We start from the raw sequence: 16,795 nt of genomic DNA, 5'->3' as shown, positions 1-16,795 counted from the left end.
TTTGCAACTTTGAAGGTAAAATACTCACTATTTCAATAAAATCACGCCTTTTCGCTTCAGTACAGTGATGTAGAATAACAATTTGAGTCAGAAAATGCTTTTGTTTGGTGAAAAAAGCTTGTTTTAGGCTAATTTGAGCATTTTTACGTTTACAACAGCTTTTTCTGTGAAATGCAATGTTTTGCAACTTTGAAGCTAAAATACTCACTATTTCAATAAAATCACGCGTTTTCGTTTCAGCATAGTGATGTAGAACAACAAGTCGAGTCAGACGTCAAGCATCTCATCTCGCATCACCCTTTCTCAGTCTCAGTCTCGTTCCCGCAGTCAGTCGGTATTCACTACACTCGCGTTCGCAATCTCCAAGACTACATATTTCGTCTATAAATTGGGTTCCTGTTGTGACAGCGGTTGATGAAAAAAAGAATTTCAAGAAAAAAAAAGATAGCTCCAGCGAACTATACCGCTGAGGTTGTTTGCATTGATCAAACTAGTACGTGCCCATATGTGCCTGGCCGTACATGCAAAAAAACAACAACAAAAAAAAAAACGTTCAAACCACGTGCCAGAAAGAACAAACACACAGGCCGTTCCTTCGCTCTCGCATGCCCATACTTGCATGGCCGTACGTACGTGCAAACCAAAGAAAAAATTTCAAACAACTACACAGGCTGTTCCTTCGCTCTCGTAAACGACGACTGGATTGGGGCATTGTGTTTATCTATAAATGCGCATAAGAAATCGAGAAATTATTAGAATACAAAAAGTCATCACTATCCGGAAGTGGTGCATGTCCGTACTGAATGTTCAAATGCATTCCACGAATTATCGCTTGCATTGAAGTATCAACTGCTGTGATACTTACACACAGAGTTAATTAAAATCAAGTTTACCTCCCTGTCTTTGCTTGCCATGACATTCGCTGCCATTGACCACTGCCACTCTTCCGCCACGGTAACGAAGGCGCCCTTTCCCCACGCCTACACAGCAACGTGTCCTGTCATTGGCTTGGTAAATAAATGGCCGTAGCAACGTGTCTTGTCATTGGTTTGGTAAATAAATGGCCATAACTTGGGAAGAAGCACTTGTCCAATTAGTATCAAACCTTGAAAAGGCACATACTCAGGTCCCCAGCAATATACCTGGCAAGTTTCAATTAGATCGGACCAGTGCTTGTCAAGAAACAGCGGTCACAGACACACATAGACACACACAGACACACACACTGCTGGAATTATGGATAGATACTCCCAAAGAGTACTTGACTGAATCAGGAATTGATTTTTTAATAATTTTTTTCTTTGCCCGATTTCAATGAAACTTGATACTGCACACCGCAGGCGAATGGTGAGTAAGGTGGCCCTAAAATTTTATCGTGTACCATTTTGGCTGTATTCTGGGAACATACATACATATATACATACATACATACAAGATAAGAATTTTAGTAATATATATATATATATATATATATATATATATATATATATATATATATATATATATATTACTAAAATAAATATATATACATATATATATATATATATATATATATATGTATATATATTTACACACAAGATGAGAGGTTAAGTAATATATAGATATATATTTTTAATTTCTTCCAAAAAATTTATATTTTAATCAATATATATATATATATATATGTATAAATTTCTTCCAAAAACTTTGTTTTTATTATATATATATTTTATTTCTTCCAAAAACGTTATTTTCTGATTTTTTTTTTTTAAGAATTTTTTTTATTATAAAATTTTTTTATTATAAAAAACATTTTTTATTGATATATATATAAATATAAATATATATTTGTATTATATATATAAATTACGTATATATATATATATTTTATTATATATATATATTATATAATATATATATATATATTATATATCTTCTTCTTCTTCTTTCGGCAGCTCCCGTTAGGGGTCGCCACAGCGGATCATCCATATGATCTGCATAGTGATTTGGCACATGTTTTACGCCGGATGCCCTTCCTGACGCAACCCTGGTCGCCTCTTACGACACAGGGATATGGTACACCTATTTTAACTGGGGTATACACCGGCCCAGTACACTGGTACTCATTTTGCCGACCTCGGAAGGATGACAGGCTGAGTCAACCCCCTGGTGTATTAATTCAGTGGCCCAACGGGGCTTGAACTCAGGACCTTTTGGATCCCAAGCCACTGCCCGAACCACTGCGCCAACACCAGGCCTAATATATATTATATATATATATTATATATATATAATATATATATATATATATATATACAAATATATATTATATATATATATTTGTATATATATATATATTACGAATTCGCGCCTGCCCAGCGTTCGAATAGCCACTTTAGCCAATGGCGGCCGTCTCGCCCACCGGACGGACAATTCAGTCGCGACCTTCCGGAACAATGCCGGAAACCATTCACGGGTGTGCTCCAAGCGCACACCACGGCCTAGTCAACACTCTACCCACGCGCGACAGGGTCAATCGCCAAATTATCGATATACCTAAGTGTTCGCGTGGGCAGAATACCAAGAGACCTTACCTCAGCAAGGTCTGCTTGGACACGAACCGCTTAAGCGGTTCGTTCCGTTCTGGGATAACCGAGCGGTGTATTATCGCGAGACCTCGCTAGACCCAATTCTTTTATCGGCTATTAAAAAGCCCACTATTATTCCGAGAGCAATACGGCGGTTCAATGGGGAAAGAGGACACGACGAATGGGTTAACATTTAAACACGCACATTTATTATTTACACATGTACACATATACAATCAAGCATGCAGGTATGGAATCAAAACACCAACATGCACGTATGCAGAAAAGCAATGGAATTGGCGGGAAGGGACAAGACACGAACAAGGCAAAGCACTACAACCGTCTATTATTATTATTATTATTATTATTATTATTATTATTATTATTATTATTATTATTATTCACAAGCACTTACACAGTTTTACTTGCGGGACACGGCGCCACAACATTCACACAAATCAAAGCAAGAAAAAGACCCCCTCAAAGCCAAGGGGGTCAGACTGGACCCCTGAGGGTCTTTATGTCCAAGGAGCTTGGTTGACCAAAGGAACTCCAAGAGGCCGCCGCAGGTTACCTCCACCCTCGTGGTGACTTTCTTGGGGGTCCTTCTTGGACCCTTCTCCAGCTCCTCACCGACTGACTTCCACTCGCCTCTCCACTTGCTTCTCCTCGACGACCCACCACTCGGTTCTTCTCGACGACACACACACACTGCTCCTCTCGACGTCACACACACACGGTTCCTCTCGACGACACCACGTCGCTGCATTCAGCGCTCGCTTCAATCTCCACGGCCCTCGCCCCGCCCTCCTTCAAGCTCCCATGGGAAACTTCCAGAAGGAGGGTGTTTTTTCACCTGAATCGGGGCCTTTCTCGTTGAGTACTTCTGGGGGCGATCGTTGTTTCCTTTTTCGCACGTGTTTGCCGTTGGGGGGGGGGGAGGGTGGGCCGTCGTCCGTTCTCCCCCTATGAGTGCCAGGCTTCTCTCAACCGTGCTGAGGTGGAAATGCGGTGGTGGTGTGGTTGGCGTTATGGTGGCGTGGCGGGTGCTTGGTGGTGGTGGTGGTTGAGAAGGTGGTTAGGTGATTGGCGGGGTGGAGAAGGGGGTGAGGCGATGTTGGCAGTTGTGGGTAAAGTGGTGAGGATGGCGTGGTTTGTTGTGAAACGGTCCAAAATAACGATAGCAAAGAAAAACGGCTAACTCAAAGATCACAGCCCTGTCCACACGGATAAACAACGGTGGGGAAATCTAACTGAACAAGGACCTACCGGCATAACTGAACTAAGGACCTATATGGTGTTCTGCGAATTTCCACAGCCGTAACAATATACATTGTTACGGCTGTGGAAATTCGCATTACACCATAAAGGGCCCTCAGGTGAGATATCTCTGTAAGTATTTGTGTAGTTAGCCCAAACCCGTTGTATAGAGGGAATTCATGTGATCCACTCGGGCTGCGATCCTTCAGTTAGTCGTTTTTCTTTCTCTATCTTTTATTTCAAACAAACAAAAACCGCCAACGATGCTGGTGGGCTTTTCCCGCCTGTTTCTCCCGTTTGAGTTCCCCGCGCTTGGTGTGAGGGAAGGGGGAAGGGCAGCTCGCCGCCGATTGGTGGATGAACAGCATGAGACGGTCGGGGTGAGGGAACGCCTCTTTTCGAGAACCTCCGAGATGGAGGGTGGAGCCGAAAATGGGGTGGAGCGAAGGGCGGATCCCCGCGCTATAAAAGACGGACACGGGTGGGGCGTTCTCTCTTCTTCCTCTCTCTTCTTCCTCTCTCTCTCTCTTCCTCTCTCTCTCTCTTCCTCCTCTCTTCCTCCACTTGCTTCCTCCTCTTCCTCTTTGCTCGTCTGCGTGTGGTTGTTGCTGTTGGTGGTTCGTTCGTCTACGAGTTCTTCATAGAGTCCTCCTACGAGTCCAGCTGGAGGGAGTCGAGTCGGCGCATCCTCGTCCTGGGCCCTGTCGCCGTCTACAGCGGGAGAGGGCGAGCCTTCTGCCAGGTGGCGCGGAGCGGCTACACGTGCCGGCGTGAGGTGCAAGTCGCAGACCCCATCGGGGGAGGCTCGGATTCGAGGTCAAGGACGCGACGCTGGGCGACGCGTGCAGGGAAGTCGCAACTTTCTCTTTTCCTTTGGGTTCGTGTAAATGACTGTGGGTGGCGCCTGTCCTTGAAGTAAAACTGGTTAAGTGTTGCTGTGTGTCGGGTTTAGTCGGGACATCTCTTTTGCCTGTGATTGTGTATACTTGCTTTTGCTTTATTGTACATGATAATTGTGACTGTAAATACGTGCCTTCTGTGCTGGTCTGCGTGTGCAATTAAACGTGCTTGTGTGAACTTGTTCCCCGTTTCGCTGCGTCCTTTCATTCGTTTGAATTTCCATCTTGCATCATGTAAGGGGTTTGTAGTGGGTTTAAAACGCCCGGTAATTAATCGGAACCGTCAAGGCTGACGATAACACCGCTCGGTTGTCACTGTAGCACGGAATGGACCGCTTAAGCGGTTCATGTCCAGAGTCGGCCTGTGGCGTGGTACGATCGCCTGGTCGACCACTCGCGCAGGTACTTCAGTCGATCAAATTTGGCGAGCAACCCAATCCTGCGCAGGTGGGCAATTGGCACGATCGTGGTGAGGTTAAACCCCCACCCGTGACTGGCTCCCGGCGTTGTTCCGAGAGGGTCACGACAGAATTGTCCGTCCGGTGGGCGACGTGCCGCGATTCGAGCTACGTGGCCGTTCGCACGCCTGCGGGCGCGAATTCACAACTATATATATATATATATATATATATATTTTTTTTTTTTATGTTTATCCAGATGATTTTTTTTTTTTTATTTCTTCCCAAAACTTTTTATTATCTATATATTTTTTAATTTGTTCCAAAAACTATATAGTTTTGCAAATCTGTCTTAAAATTCAGAAAGGAAACGGGCCGAACAGTCTGCAATCCCAAGCATTTTTTTTTTTTGTATTTGGCTGCAGCCAATAAGTTTGGGTGTGTGACTTTTATAGAGCCTCACTGCTCTGATAACGCCCTCAAATACGAAAAACAGAAGAATAGGTCCTGGTGAGGGTCTGCAATGTGTGATTGCTCGTTTTCTTGTTTATTAATTTGCCATGAGGGCGGTGTACTTTGAATGCACCGCAACTTGTATTATTTAGTTTTCCACCATTGGCTGCATTCCTTTTCAAACTTCCCGACCTTGGCTGACCTTTGACGCCATCGACACCGGATGGCGGGTTTTCCGCAACACCCACGGTGCTCTCCACCGTTTCCCTACTGCATGCAATCTCTATAGCCTTCTCCAGAATTGTCTTTCTCCATCAGCAGTTTCGCAATCACGTCACGACTTTTGAAGCCACATACCAGCCTGTCCCGTAGCGCTTCGGACAGGAAAGTATTAAACTCACAAAGTTCAGACAGTTTCTTCAACTTGGCTAAGAATGCTTTCACACTTTCCCGGTCTCCTTGGAAACGATTGTAAAACCGGTAGCGCTCTGCCATCACCGACGGTTTTGACGTGCGCTGGTCTTTCACCAACTCTATCAGTGGTTCGAAGGTCTTCGTGGAGAGGTCGTTGGGTTGGGCGAGACTTTTCAACATTGAATACATCTTTCACCCACACACCATTAGCAGAATGGATCGTTTTCTCAAGTCATCTGTGACGTCGTTCGCCTTGAAATACGACTGCAGTCGTTCAGCATATCAATCACAGTTCAGTATATCAATAATGACTGCAGTCGTTAAAGAATCTAAATCAATCACAGAATCCTCCTCCTCCTCCTCCTCCTCCTCCTCCTCCTCCTCATTGTTGCATTGATATTAACGTTTAACACAGGGTGCTTGATGTATACGAAACTAGTGGAGTGGCCGGGGCTGAAAAAGGGCTCTAATTTAGGACATACCCCTACCAGTGGTATAACAAGCTGAAACCGGTCTCATTTGAACCGTATGGATGTCTAGTTTTTGAAAACTGAGGTTGTAGTTGTTGAAATTCTCCACAACATGGTGAATTAACCCCTTGAGTGCGGGAACATAAGAGAAAATGGCCATTTTCAATAATTCATTATTTACTTCAATTAGCATAAAATACATGTAGAATGGTTGAATATTTCAGGGTATTTCAATGTGTTGGAAATGTTTTAAGATATTTCAGGGGGTTCTAGGCTCCCAAGGGGGTTAAGGACGCACAAAATACCCCCAATTTTGGCAGTTTTGTGCAATTTTAGCAAAAACTTGTACATTTTCTCTTATTAAATGCCAAATATATTGTTACGAATTTGGAATTCGATTGCACACAACATACAGGTTCCTTTATTCAGCTATGTGGATAAGTGCTTGTTCCCTAGATAGCTCACCTTTCATTGTTTAAATGTTCAGAAATCGATTAGATGCGCTGCGGATCGATTTAACAGTTAGGGAGCGACCAATGGAGACGTCCCACCCCCTCTTCTGTGAAGAGGAAGAAGAGCCCTTCCGTCCCGTGATTCATGACGTCAACAACTCCCTCCCACCCGTGGTTGAACGGGGGATGGATCACGAGGGCATGAGTCATGCCGGGCGCGGGGGAGGGGGCGGAGGAGGATAAAGAGGAGAGCCTTTCTTTGTTCAGGTTCTGCGTAGTTCAGCAGACCTTCTGGTCCTGTTTGGCTTGGGTTTGGGTTGAAGATTTTTTCGAAGGCTTTTTGCTTCGGCGTTGTTCGTTCAGCAGACCGTCGGGTCCTGTTTGACTCTGGTTAGGGTTGAGGCTTTCGGAAGCTTTTTGCTTCGGCTGGCCCAGTGAGCTTCGGCTGCGGCCTGGCTCGGGAGGAGGCTTTTTGGAGGCTTTTTGCTTTGGTGGTTCAGTGGGCCTTCGGCTTCTGTTTAGCTCGGTAGACTTCTTGGAGAGCTGCTTTGTTTGGGAGAGAGTTGAGCCGGTTGCTCAGCTCGAGCTGTGAGTGGTGGCTTCTTCTTCTTCTTGGTTCGTGGAGCTCTTTGTTCTCCGTTTGGTTCCCGGCTTGGTGCGACTCATCGACCTCTTCTTGGAGGTGGTTCCTCGGGGAAGCGACGCATTGACGGGAAGGATCGGCACCTCGTCTCACCAGCACGTGTTGAGAAGCGCGGGAGGATTCGCGGGAGCTCGGGAAGGATCGCGGCTCACAGCGATTGGATCCAGCTCGCTCTCGCTGGAGCCCGGGTCCGAACAACTTGAAGACCACACGAGGTGGAGAGGTTCGAGATGGCCTCTGGGTTTCAGCTCACCTGTCCTCCGAGCTGGAGCCCGTTATTAAAGGCATCAGCCACAATTTATTGTCTGTGTGTGTGTGTGTGTGTGTGCGAACATGTGTCCGTGGGCCCATCTAATAAGTAGGAAATTGTTAAGTGCTTTGTGTGCTGTAAATCTTTGCATTGCATTTCGTATAGTCGGAATAGTTCTGTTATTACGTGCTTCCCTAGTTCCCCATTATTATTAATAAATACCCCAATTTTTAAATGTTTTCAGCTCGTCGCGTCGATTCTTTCATTGACTGAGCATTTTGTGTGTTGGGAGTTAGAAAGCCGTTGGTTTGCCGTAAAAGGGGGACATTTGTACCGACGGTTCTCGGCGATTAAGCCGCACGGGACAGGCTTGCCTCGGCGGTTTGTTCCGTACGAGTTCCGTCGAGGGTGGAATACCCCGGTAGTTGGATCACGTGGGTATTTAGGTACATTGAAGATTGGCAATCGACCCTACCCCACGTGATTTGCCCATTGGCGTATTTCGGTTCTTGTACAAGGACCCGTCGACTCGGACTTATCCGGGCGGCGATCTATATTCCGGGCGATCGGTCGGGCCGACTCGATTTGCGGCTCCGTCAGAGCGGTCAGTTGGCGGACGACACACTGGCACCGTAACAATATGTTTTAAAAGTGCCAAATTTGATTATTTTCATCAGGCAAGGTGTCTCATTAAAGAATATGTCAGTTTAACTATGATAGAATGTTCACAACCAGCTAAATTAACCCTTTCTCTGACATGTGCGGAGTTCGAGTGAAAATTCTCATTTTTCTAAAATCGTCATCTTTTATGCAAAAATGAACTGTTATCATGGAAAACTATGGAAAATATCAGGGTTACTCTTAGAAATTGAAGTTATTCAAGGTATTTCATGGACTTTGAGGGTGGCCTTTTCCTTTCTTTTGAATGAATGTTGGTGGCGCCGTGTCCTGTAAGTAAAAACTGTAAAGTGACTAGATAATTGCTGATAGACGGTCGTAGTGCTTTCACCTTGCTCGTGTCTTTGCCCCCGTCCCGTGCATGATTGTTTGCCTGTATACGTGTTCTTGAATGGCTGTATATGTGCATGTGTGAAAATAATAAATGTGCTGGTCTAAATGTAACCCGTTCTTCGTGTCTTTTTTCCCCCATTGGAATGCCATTTTGCATCTCGGAATATGAGTTGGGTTTTAAATACCCGTTAAATAGAATCGGATCTGGTGAGGTCGGGCGATAATACCTGCTCGGTTATCACTGCAGAACAGAACGGACCACTTGAGCGGTTCGTGTCCAAGCCGACCTGCGTCGAGGTACGGTCTCCCGGTTGGCAACCCGCGCAGGTACTTAGGTATGTCGATATTCGGCGATTGACCCTATTTTGCACGGGTAGAAAATTGGCTAGGCCGTGGTGGGGTTGAAGACCCACCCATGACAGGGTTCCGGCGTTGTTCCGGAAGGTCACAACTGAATTGTCCGTCCGGTGGGTGAGCGGCTATTATTAGTGAAAAGCGGTCGTTCGCACGCCGGTGGGCGCGAATTCGTAACAATATGTTTATATTGTTGCACAGTGAAACCCACTCATGAATCTTTCAATGCTGATCACATCTGAAATCAACTGGCCATGCATCTAAATATCGAAAACAGTGTCTATCTCTGCATTTTATTTTCTTGTTGTATGACATTGCTGTGATTGTTGCAGTCAGTGCAGCTACATATGTCCATACACTCAAGTCCTGCAAGGACACAAGGGCGCATCCTCCCGTTTTCACAGTTTTTGTCAGTGCAGTAGAGGTGTGTTAAGTCTCGAACCTCAGCTGGAGCGGAATCTTGAGTATACCTAGTCTGGGTAATTCCACCACCTTCACAAGCGGACCAGCCATGACCAACTGGTGATATCACTACACTCAAATTAGTATTCACGACACTAGCGTTCGCAATCTCCAAGACTACATATTTCGTCTATAAATTGGGTTCCCGTTGTAACAGCGGTCAATGAAAAAAATCATTTCAAGAAAAAAAAAGGATACAACCTCAGTGCCACATCAACGGTGGGTTTACAACATGGCCGTCACACCAAATCTTGGTTTGATACTTGGCCCGTAGGATGTGCTGCTTGAATGCATCCTCGGTTGGGGGAAGCATAGATGCTGACTTGTCTGTGGTCGTGGCCAAATGGAAACGTAGATCATTCATTTAATCCAAGTCTTTACCTTTTTTGCCATACATCAGAAGCACAAATTTCCATGACAATGAAACACAAATGTCTATATCAGCCTCATGAAATTCCTTTCATATCTGACAATGCTTGTGCATTCTTGATCAGTGTAGAATAAGCTGTTCGCTTCCCAATTCTATTGAAAGAACATGCGGTGTGACACCCAGTGATAGCGTGTATGGCAGGGAGACACTCACAAACAGTCGGTCCTAACTGAGTAACTATCTCATGGACTGGAATGTATCTCTCCTTTCCAGAATGCCCAGCGTACATGTATGCCTTGTCAGTCAGCTGTTTTCTACTAGAATATTAGATCAACAGTACCAGGACATCCGTGTCATCACAGCGAACAATGACCCTTGAATGGTCACGTGAGAGACTGATGGCTTGGAGGATTATCCTCGTATCCGCTTCCACCTGTGTCCTCTGAAGAGAGTCAATTGATGAGACTCCGAGTGGTTGTACTTCTTTCACCAGCTTGCCATCACCGAAACCACCGGCCAGAATAATTGATTTCTCGTTTGGTAATTGTTCGTAATTGTCCAATATATGTTGATAGATGAAGTTTTCTAGGCTGGACTTGTTGCCTCCACTTTTCAGAAACTGGCAGTAGTTTGGAACCTGTCTGCTGCTCTTTTGCATGATTTCTCACAGATGAAACAATCAGTTCTTATGTTAAACGTGGAAGTGTCTGTGTGCCGGATTCGGGATTGACCACTCTCAACTATGTCCACAGCATTATCAGCCGTATCATTCGCAGTAGCAAGTTCATTTTGTACATACCTGAGATTACTTGCAGTTGTATAAGATACCCTACATTTCTTATAGTATCTCACGGTAACATGCGGTGTGACATGTTACATGTCTGGCTTAAAATGGTTTAAAATGCCATCTTTGATGGGGGGGCGGGGGTGGTTTAAAATGCCATCTTTGATCTTTAGCAACCTGTCATGCACAGTGTCCTGATGTATTTCCGCAGCTCGAAGAACAGCTTTTACTCCGTCAGGTGTTGGATTTCTTATGAATGGATTGTCCAATGACTTCTCATCTAAAGTCTTCTTCTTCTTCTTTCGGCTGCTCCCGTTAAGGGTCGCCACAGCGGATCATCTGCATGATCCGCATATTGATTTGGCACATGTTTTACGCCGGATGCCCTTCCTGACGCAACCCTGGTCGCCTCTTACGACACAAGGATATGGTACACCTATTTTAACCGGGGTATACACCGGCCCAGTACACTGGTACTCACTTCGCCGACCTCGGAAGGATGACAGGCTGAGTCAACCCCCTGGTGTATTAATTCAGTGGCCCAACGGGGTTTGAACTCAGGACCTTTTGGATCCCAAGCCGTTGTCCTAACCACTGCGCCAACACCAGGCTTTAAAACACCAGACTTCTCATCTAAAGTGTGTTCACATATTACACAACTTTCACTCGGATGTCTTCTCTTCTCAAGGGGTTCTCCAATCAGATCCATCTTGATTCCCTGCAAGAGAAGGGTGTTAAATTTCAACTTGAGATGCCATAGCGGTGAATCACCGTGGGGAATTTGGCCTATGAATAAGGGTCAGTACACTGGGTGTGGAGCCTGATCAGTACTCAATTAAAGATGCCAGCTATCCTCACACAACATACACTTTCTGAAGGGAGCAAACACTAAGGATTTATAGCCACTGAGCATGCAGAGCACTTTCACTTTTCATATATGTGGCATTCCATGGCCATGCTAATACCATGTAAAACACATTGTTTACGCATACACATAGGGCCTACACCATCACATACAGCACATCGTTTCATTAATCCTCTGATATTGTACTATGAGAACATCTTTAGTTTTCTTTTTAAGATCCTCCTGTTCAATAGGCCTAATTTGACCAATACAATGGGTGATGATCCTCTTCTTGAGGTCAGTGTCTTGAAGTTGATAAGAAGATTTGACATGTTTGAGCCATGCATGACAGAGGCACAGGTGTCATGATGCCAAAAACAAAAGATCAACAGCGGCAATGCCACCTATGGTGTCTTAGTTTAACTAATAATATTATCATGGGAGAAAATTCCAACTGTCATCATTATTAATTGTATTTATTTACAGTACATATGCTACATGTGGGGGTATGTTGGGTTCCTTTTAATTCCCTGCTCATGACAAATTGCACAGAATATCTCAAAACTTATGAAATACCATTGAAAATTACAATGTAATGAGTTTGGTCCGAAATCGTTAAAAAAAAGCCAAATTAGTGGTATTCCAGAGGGTCATTTACCCCTTGGCAGCATAAAAGTCCATGAAATATCTTGCATAATATCAATTTCTAATAGTAACCCTGATATTTTTCATAGTTTTCCATGACAACAGGTCATTTTTGCATGAAAGATGCCGATTTTAGAAAAATGAGAATTTTCACTCGAACTGCGCACATGTCAGAGAAAGGGTTAATTTACCTGGTTGTGAACATTCTATCATAGTTTAACTGACATATTCTTTAATGAGACAACCTGCCTGATGAAAATAATCAAATTTGGCACTTTTAAAACATATATTGGGCATTTAATAAGAGAAAACGTACAAGTTTTTGCTAAAATTGTGCAAAAACTGCCAAAATTGGGGGTATTTTGTGGGTCCTTAACCACCCGAGGAGCATAAAACCCCCTGAAATATCTTAAAACGTGTCCAATACATAGAAATACCCTTAAATAATCAACCATTCTACATGTATTTTATGCTTATTGAAGTAAATAATGAATTATTGAAAATGCCCATTTTTTTCTTTTGTTCCTGCACTCAAGGGGTTAATTCACCATGTTGTGCAGAATTTCAACAACTACACCCTCAGTTTTCAAAAACTAGGCGTCAATACGGTTCAAATGAGACCGGTTTCATCTTGTTATACCACCGGTAGGGGTCGACTCATTTTTCTCGGTCTCGGCCACTGCACTATACGTTTATAACCACATCCTCTATTGCAAAGGCACGCCACGCCCCCAACGTAATGACGCCCCGCCCCCAATGAAGTGACGCGTCACGCCCCCAACGTAGTGACGCGCCACGCCCCCAACGTAGTGACGCAACGGCTTCCACAAGTTAAACTCCTCCCCTCAGGCTCAGGCCTCATGTTGTTTTACACATACGTACGACTTACTGTACATTAAAATCGTGCTATCAAGTGAGGAAAGCATGGCATAAATTATATATATATATATATATATATATAATAATATATATGTGAGACTGAAATTGCAGTCCGGCGTCGGTTGTGTTAATTTTATTAATCTCATTCGTCAATCACTTTGAGATCACCTGAAGAAGCGGAGCCAACGCTGCAGGGAATTGAACGGATCGGGCGGGAATCAAAAAGGGATGCGATTGTGAAGAAGAAGAAGCGGAAACTGTGGCGATCAGCGACACGTCGTTGCAGTTACAGTTATGACGTCGTGCGCCAATTAAAGGGACGCGAATTGTCATCCCCATGGTGAGTGACGTTGTTGGGACACTCGGAAGAGACGGCTGGACGAACGATTCCAGGTCGAGCGATACGAAGCTTAACAAGGAGACGGACAGCACTTCGAACATAACAAAGGACGAAAGGGGACGAAATAATGAGGTGATCTGAGAGGGATGTTTCCGATAATGAAGGGAATCGACAGAATAAATACAGAATGGACAGTTGGTGATGGGACCTGAGGCAGTGACGCTGAGAGTAAAGAAAAGGAGATCGAGTTCGGGTCATGGAAGGGAGTATCGGCATTGGTCTTTGACTGATAGCCACTGATGCATGAAATCTCCCCATGTAAACACACGAGGTGTATTTGTCCCTCTTCATAAGCAGGGGCAAATCCAGGAATTGGGTAGGGGGGGTGGTGGGGGTCCAAATATCAGAAAATCTAAGTCATATGAACGTTATGAACACTTTATTGAAGCTTTCAAATATATGCACATTCGCATATTCTTTGATGTGCATGTATTGTGCAAAAAGATATCAAAGTTAATTTAATATTTAAATGCATAACTAAAAATAAAATAGCTTGAATTCAATAAACTTCAATTTTCAATTTTAAATATCATGACTAGTGGGACCTACCTGAGTGACGGTAGTCCCTATATGACATACTAGGAGTTCTGGGTGACCAGGGAACCCCTGGGTTTGCCACTGTAATGGTAAATATATTTTTGTTGGGGGGGGGGGGTGTTCCGGGCAACCAGGAAACCCCCCTGGATTTGCCACTGATGAGGATTATTTAAATAGGGGTTTAAAGGGCAATTTTTGAACACGGCTGTGTGTTCACTGCGGTCTATTTTTCAGGACCAAAAAAAAAAAAACTTGATAAACATTTTCTATAAAAGAATAATTACATCTCTTCTTTTGGAGCTGTAGACGGTGACTTGCAACCGGACCTCATGGGCGGTGTACGGAAGCGTTTTCTTAAATAACAATAAATACTAGGCAGAGGGAGGTGAAGTTCGCTGCTGGTAATGTGTGACGCGTGCAGAGTAAAACGAGTGTTCATTTTCGTACGTAGGATGTCGAATAAACGAAGAAAATATAAGCACACCTGACGCTAGGCCGAGTCTTCAGACTTTGGCACACTCACGAGGCTGTACACGGTCACAATGAAACATCCCAGAATTTGAACATGATATGATCACGTTTGTACGTGCAGTGTTTTTAAAATAACGTTTTTCTTGCTTCAAATTGAAATATCGCATCTTCCAGTCTCCTTGAATATTTCCAATAAAATAATTCCAACCCGTCATTTTTGACGTGCTCTTATGCTGGTCCATCTATAGTTCTATACTCATAAATGTCAGTGTATGTGTTAATGTGTCTCCTTCACAACGCCAAAACCATAAAACCGAGCAGCCTGAAACTTTACATGCATACTAAGAAAACTCCAAAGGAAGTGCAAGACTGAAAATTGTGTTTGGATTAATTCAAACACGCCTTTTCAAGATGATTAACGGCCTTATTTAATGACATCCTTCATCAGGCGTATCCTCAGTCGCCGCTCTCTACGGGGTCTTAAGGCGTATCCAAGGTAACCACGCTGGGGTCTGAAGCCATCATGTTTTTTTGGCCTGCTCAACCATGCCCTGACTTGGAACAGGCCGCAAAGATTTATTAACGATAAAGTTTTTTTTTTTCTTCTTCACTTACCTCACTCATATTATCGAATGTGTGTTCATCATAGCTACGAATCGCTGGATACATTGCAATGCTTATAAACACCTGGAGACGGCAGCGTTCGTGGCTTTCTTTAATTTTCGCATATGCGATAACCTCGAGAATCTCTTAAATTAAGCTGAATTACAAAATTTGAGCTCCAGAATCAAACTTGGAAGTTGTCCCGACTCCTAAAAAAAAACAGTTCATTTGTCCAATTCGGACATATTTGACATTTTTGGCATCTCCAGGAGGTGTATTATATTACGGTTCGGTGATTGCTAATGGCGTGCCAAGCGAGCCGTTTCTTATAAACCGTTCCGTTGAAGTGCTTAAGCCACTTGGTGAGCACTCTACAATATTCACACTGTCACTAAATACGGTATGTCGATACCGGGCATAGTGGCGTGCGCCTGTAATTCGGTTACTCGGAGGCTTGGGTTGGAGGATCGCTTGAGGATGGGAGCTCTGCGCTGGGCCGCGCTATGAGAGGGTGTAGGGCAGCCCAGACTCATGGCGAAACCCAATCCTTATCCCTGTGTCGTAAGAGGCGACCAGGGTTGCGTCAGGAAGGGCATCCGGCGTAAAACCTATGCCAAATCAGTATGCGGATCATAACGGATGATCTGCTGTGGCAACCCCTAACGGGAGCAGCCGGAAGACGAACAACTAAATACGGTATGTCGATCGATTTGAACAAAGTTCAGGGGTCACTCATGTTCATTGTTGGTCACGTGTTGTTCTGCGATGCAACAGGCAGGTGGCTGGCTCATTGAAAATGTGAAATTTTATTTTCCGCAACGTTCCCCTTTATGTTCTTCCATTATACAACTCGTCACTTTGGTGTAGATAAATACAAATTAAACTTTTCGCTTTTAAAAGTTTCTTCAACCATTTAGTGTGTTGCTTGTTGAAGCCACTTGGCATGCATTGAAGTTTAAATTGCGATACCGTGGTTATATACCGGGGTTAGGAAGGCAAAATAAATTGTATAACAACAATGAGAAAAAAATGTTTTCAGTTATGAAGTAAGGGATAACCACATCAAGGCAGGAAAGCTGTGAGGTATGCATGGTCACTCTGTGTAGCCTGGATTTGAATCCCGACCCAGCTATAAACTGTCATCCCGGTGTTTCACAGGCAGGGTGATTCATCAATGTGTGTCGTCAGTCGTCTCTTGGATCGACGATAAACTGGGCATCACATCTGCTGGAATCCCTCACCCCCTCTCCTTCTCAACTCCCCCCCTCTCCCATCCCTTTCCCTCTTTCTGACCCTAACCCCTCTTTCTGACCCTAACCCCTCTTTCTGACCCTAACCCCTCTCTCTCTGTCCGACACCCCTCCCCTCTCACCCCTCCTCTTCCCCCCCCTTTCCTCTTCCCTCCCTCTCTCCACCCCTCTATCTCTCTCCCAACTCTCCCCTGGTCCCCCACCCTTCCACTTCTGTTGAGGGGACTGTAGCATGTACGAATCGGGTTCGGAGTGAGCCGACCAGTTGGGGCGCAAAGGTCGCTGCATGTACGAGCATGCATGTATGCATGCAGGCAGACCTTTGCCAGGAAGATAGCGTGGATTTTAAATACTCCCGCTCCAGGTTTAAAAGTGTGCG

General features: G+C 44.4%; 1 protein-coding gene across 7 annotated transcripts in view; it reads left to right on the top strand.

Moving 5' to 3' along the window:
* Window positions 1–13,346: 13,346 nt before the first annotated feature.
* Window positions 13,347–16,795, top strand: part of LRRC45 (leucine rich repeat containing 45) — a 70,679-nt gene continuing 67,230 nt past the window's right edge. For 2 of the 7 annotated variants that reach the window (XM_085856199.1, XM_085856202.1), the window contains exon 1: window positions 13,353–13,495. In XM_085856199.1, coding sequence (XP_085712325.1) covers window positions 13,493–13,495 — 3 coding nt within the window. In that variant the 5' untranslated portion in view covers window positions 13,353–13,492. Of the gene's footprint in view, window positions 13,496–16,795 lie in introns of all 7 variants that reach the window. The other 5 variants (XM_085856205.1, XM_085856206.1, XM_085856201.1 and 2 more) reach the window with 5 other exon arrangements.

Source organism: Eptatretus burgeri, chromosome 15, assembly GCF_056783735.1.
Source record: "Eptatretus burgeri isolate ZD-2024b chromosome 15, Ebu_testis_v1, whole genome shotgun sequence".
Lineage (NCBI taxonomy): Eukaryota > Metazoa > Chordata > Myxini > Myxiniformes > Myxinidae > Eptatretus > Eptatretus burgeri.
Note: the sequence above shows the minus strand (reverse complement) of the source record. Positions and strands in the feature narration are given on the sequence as shown.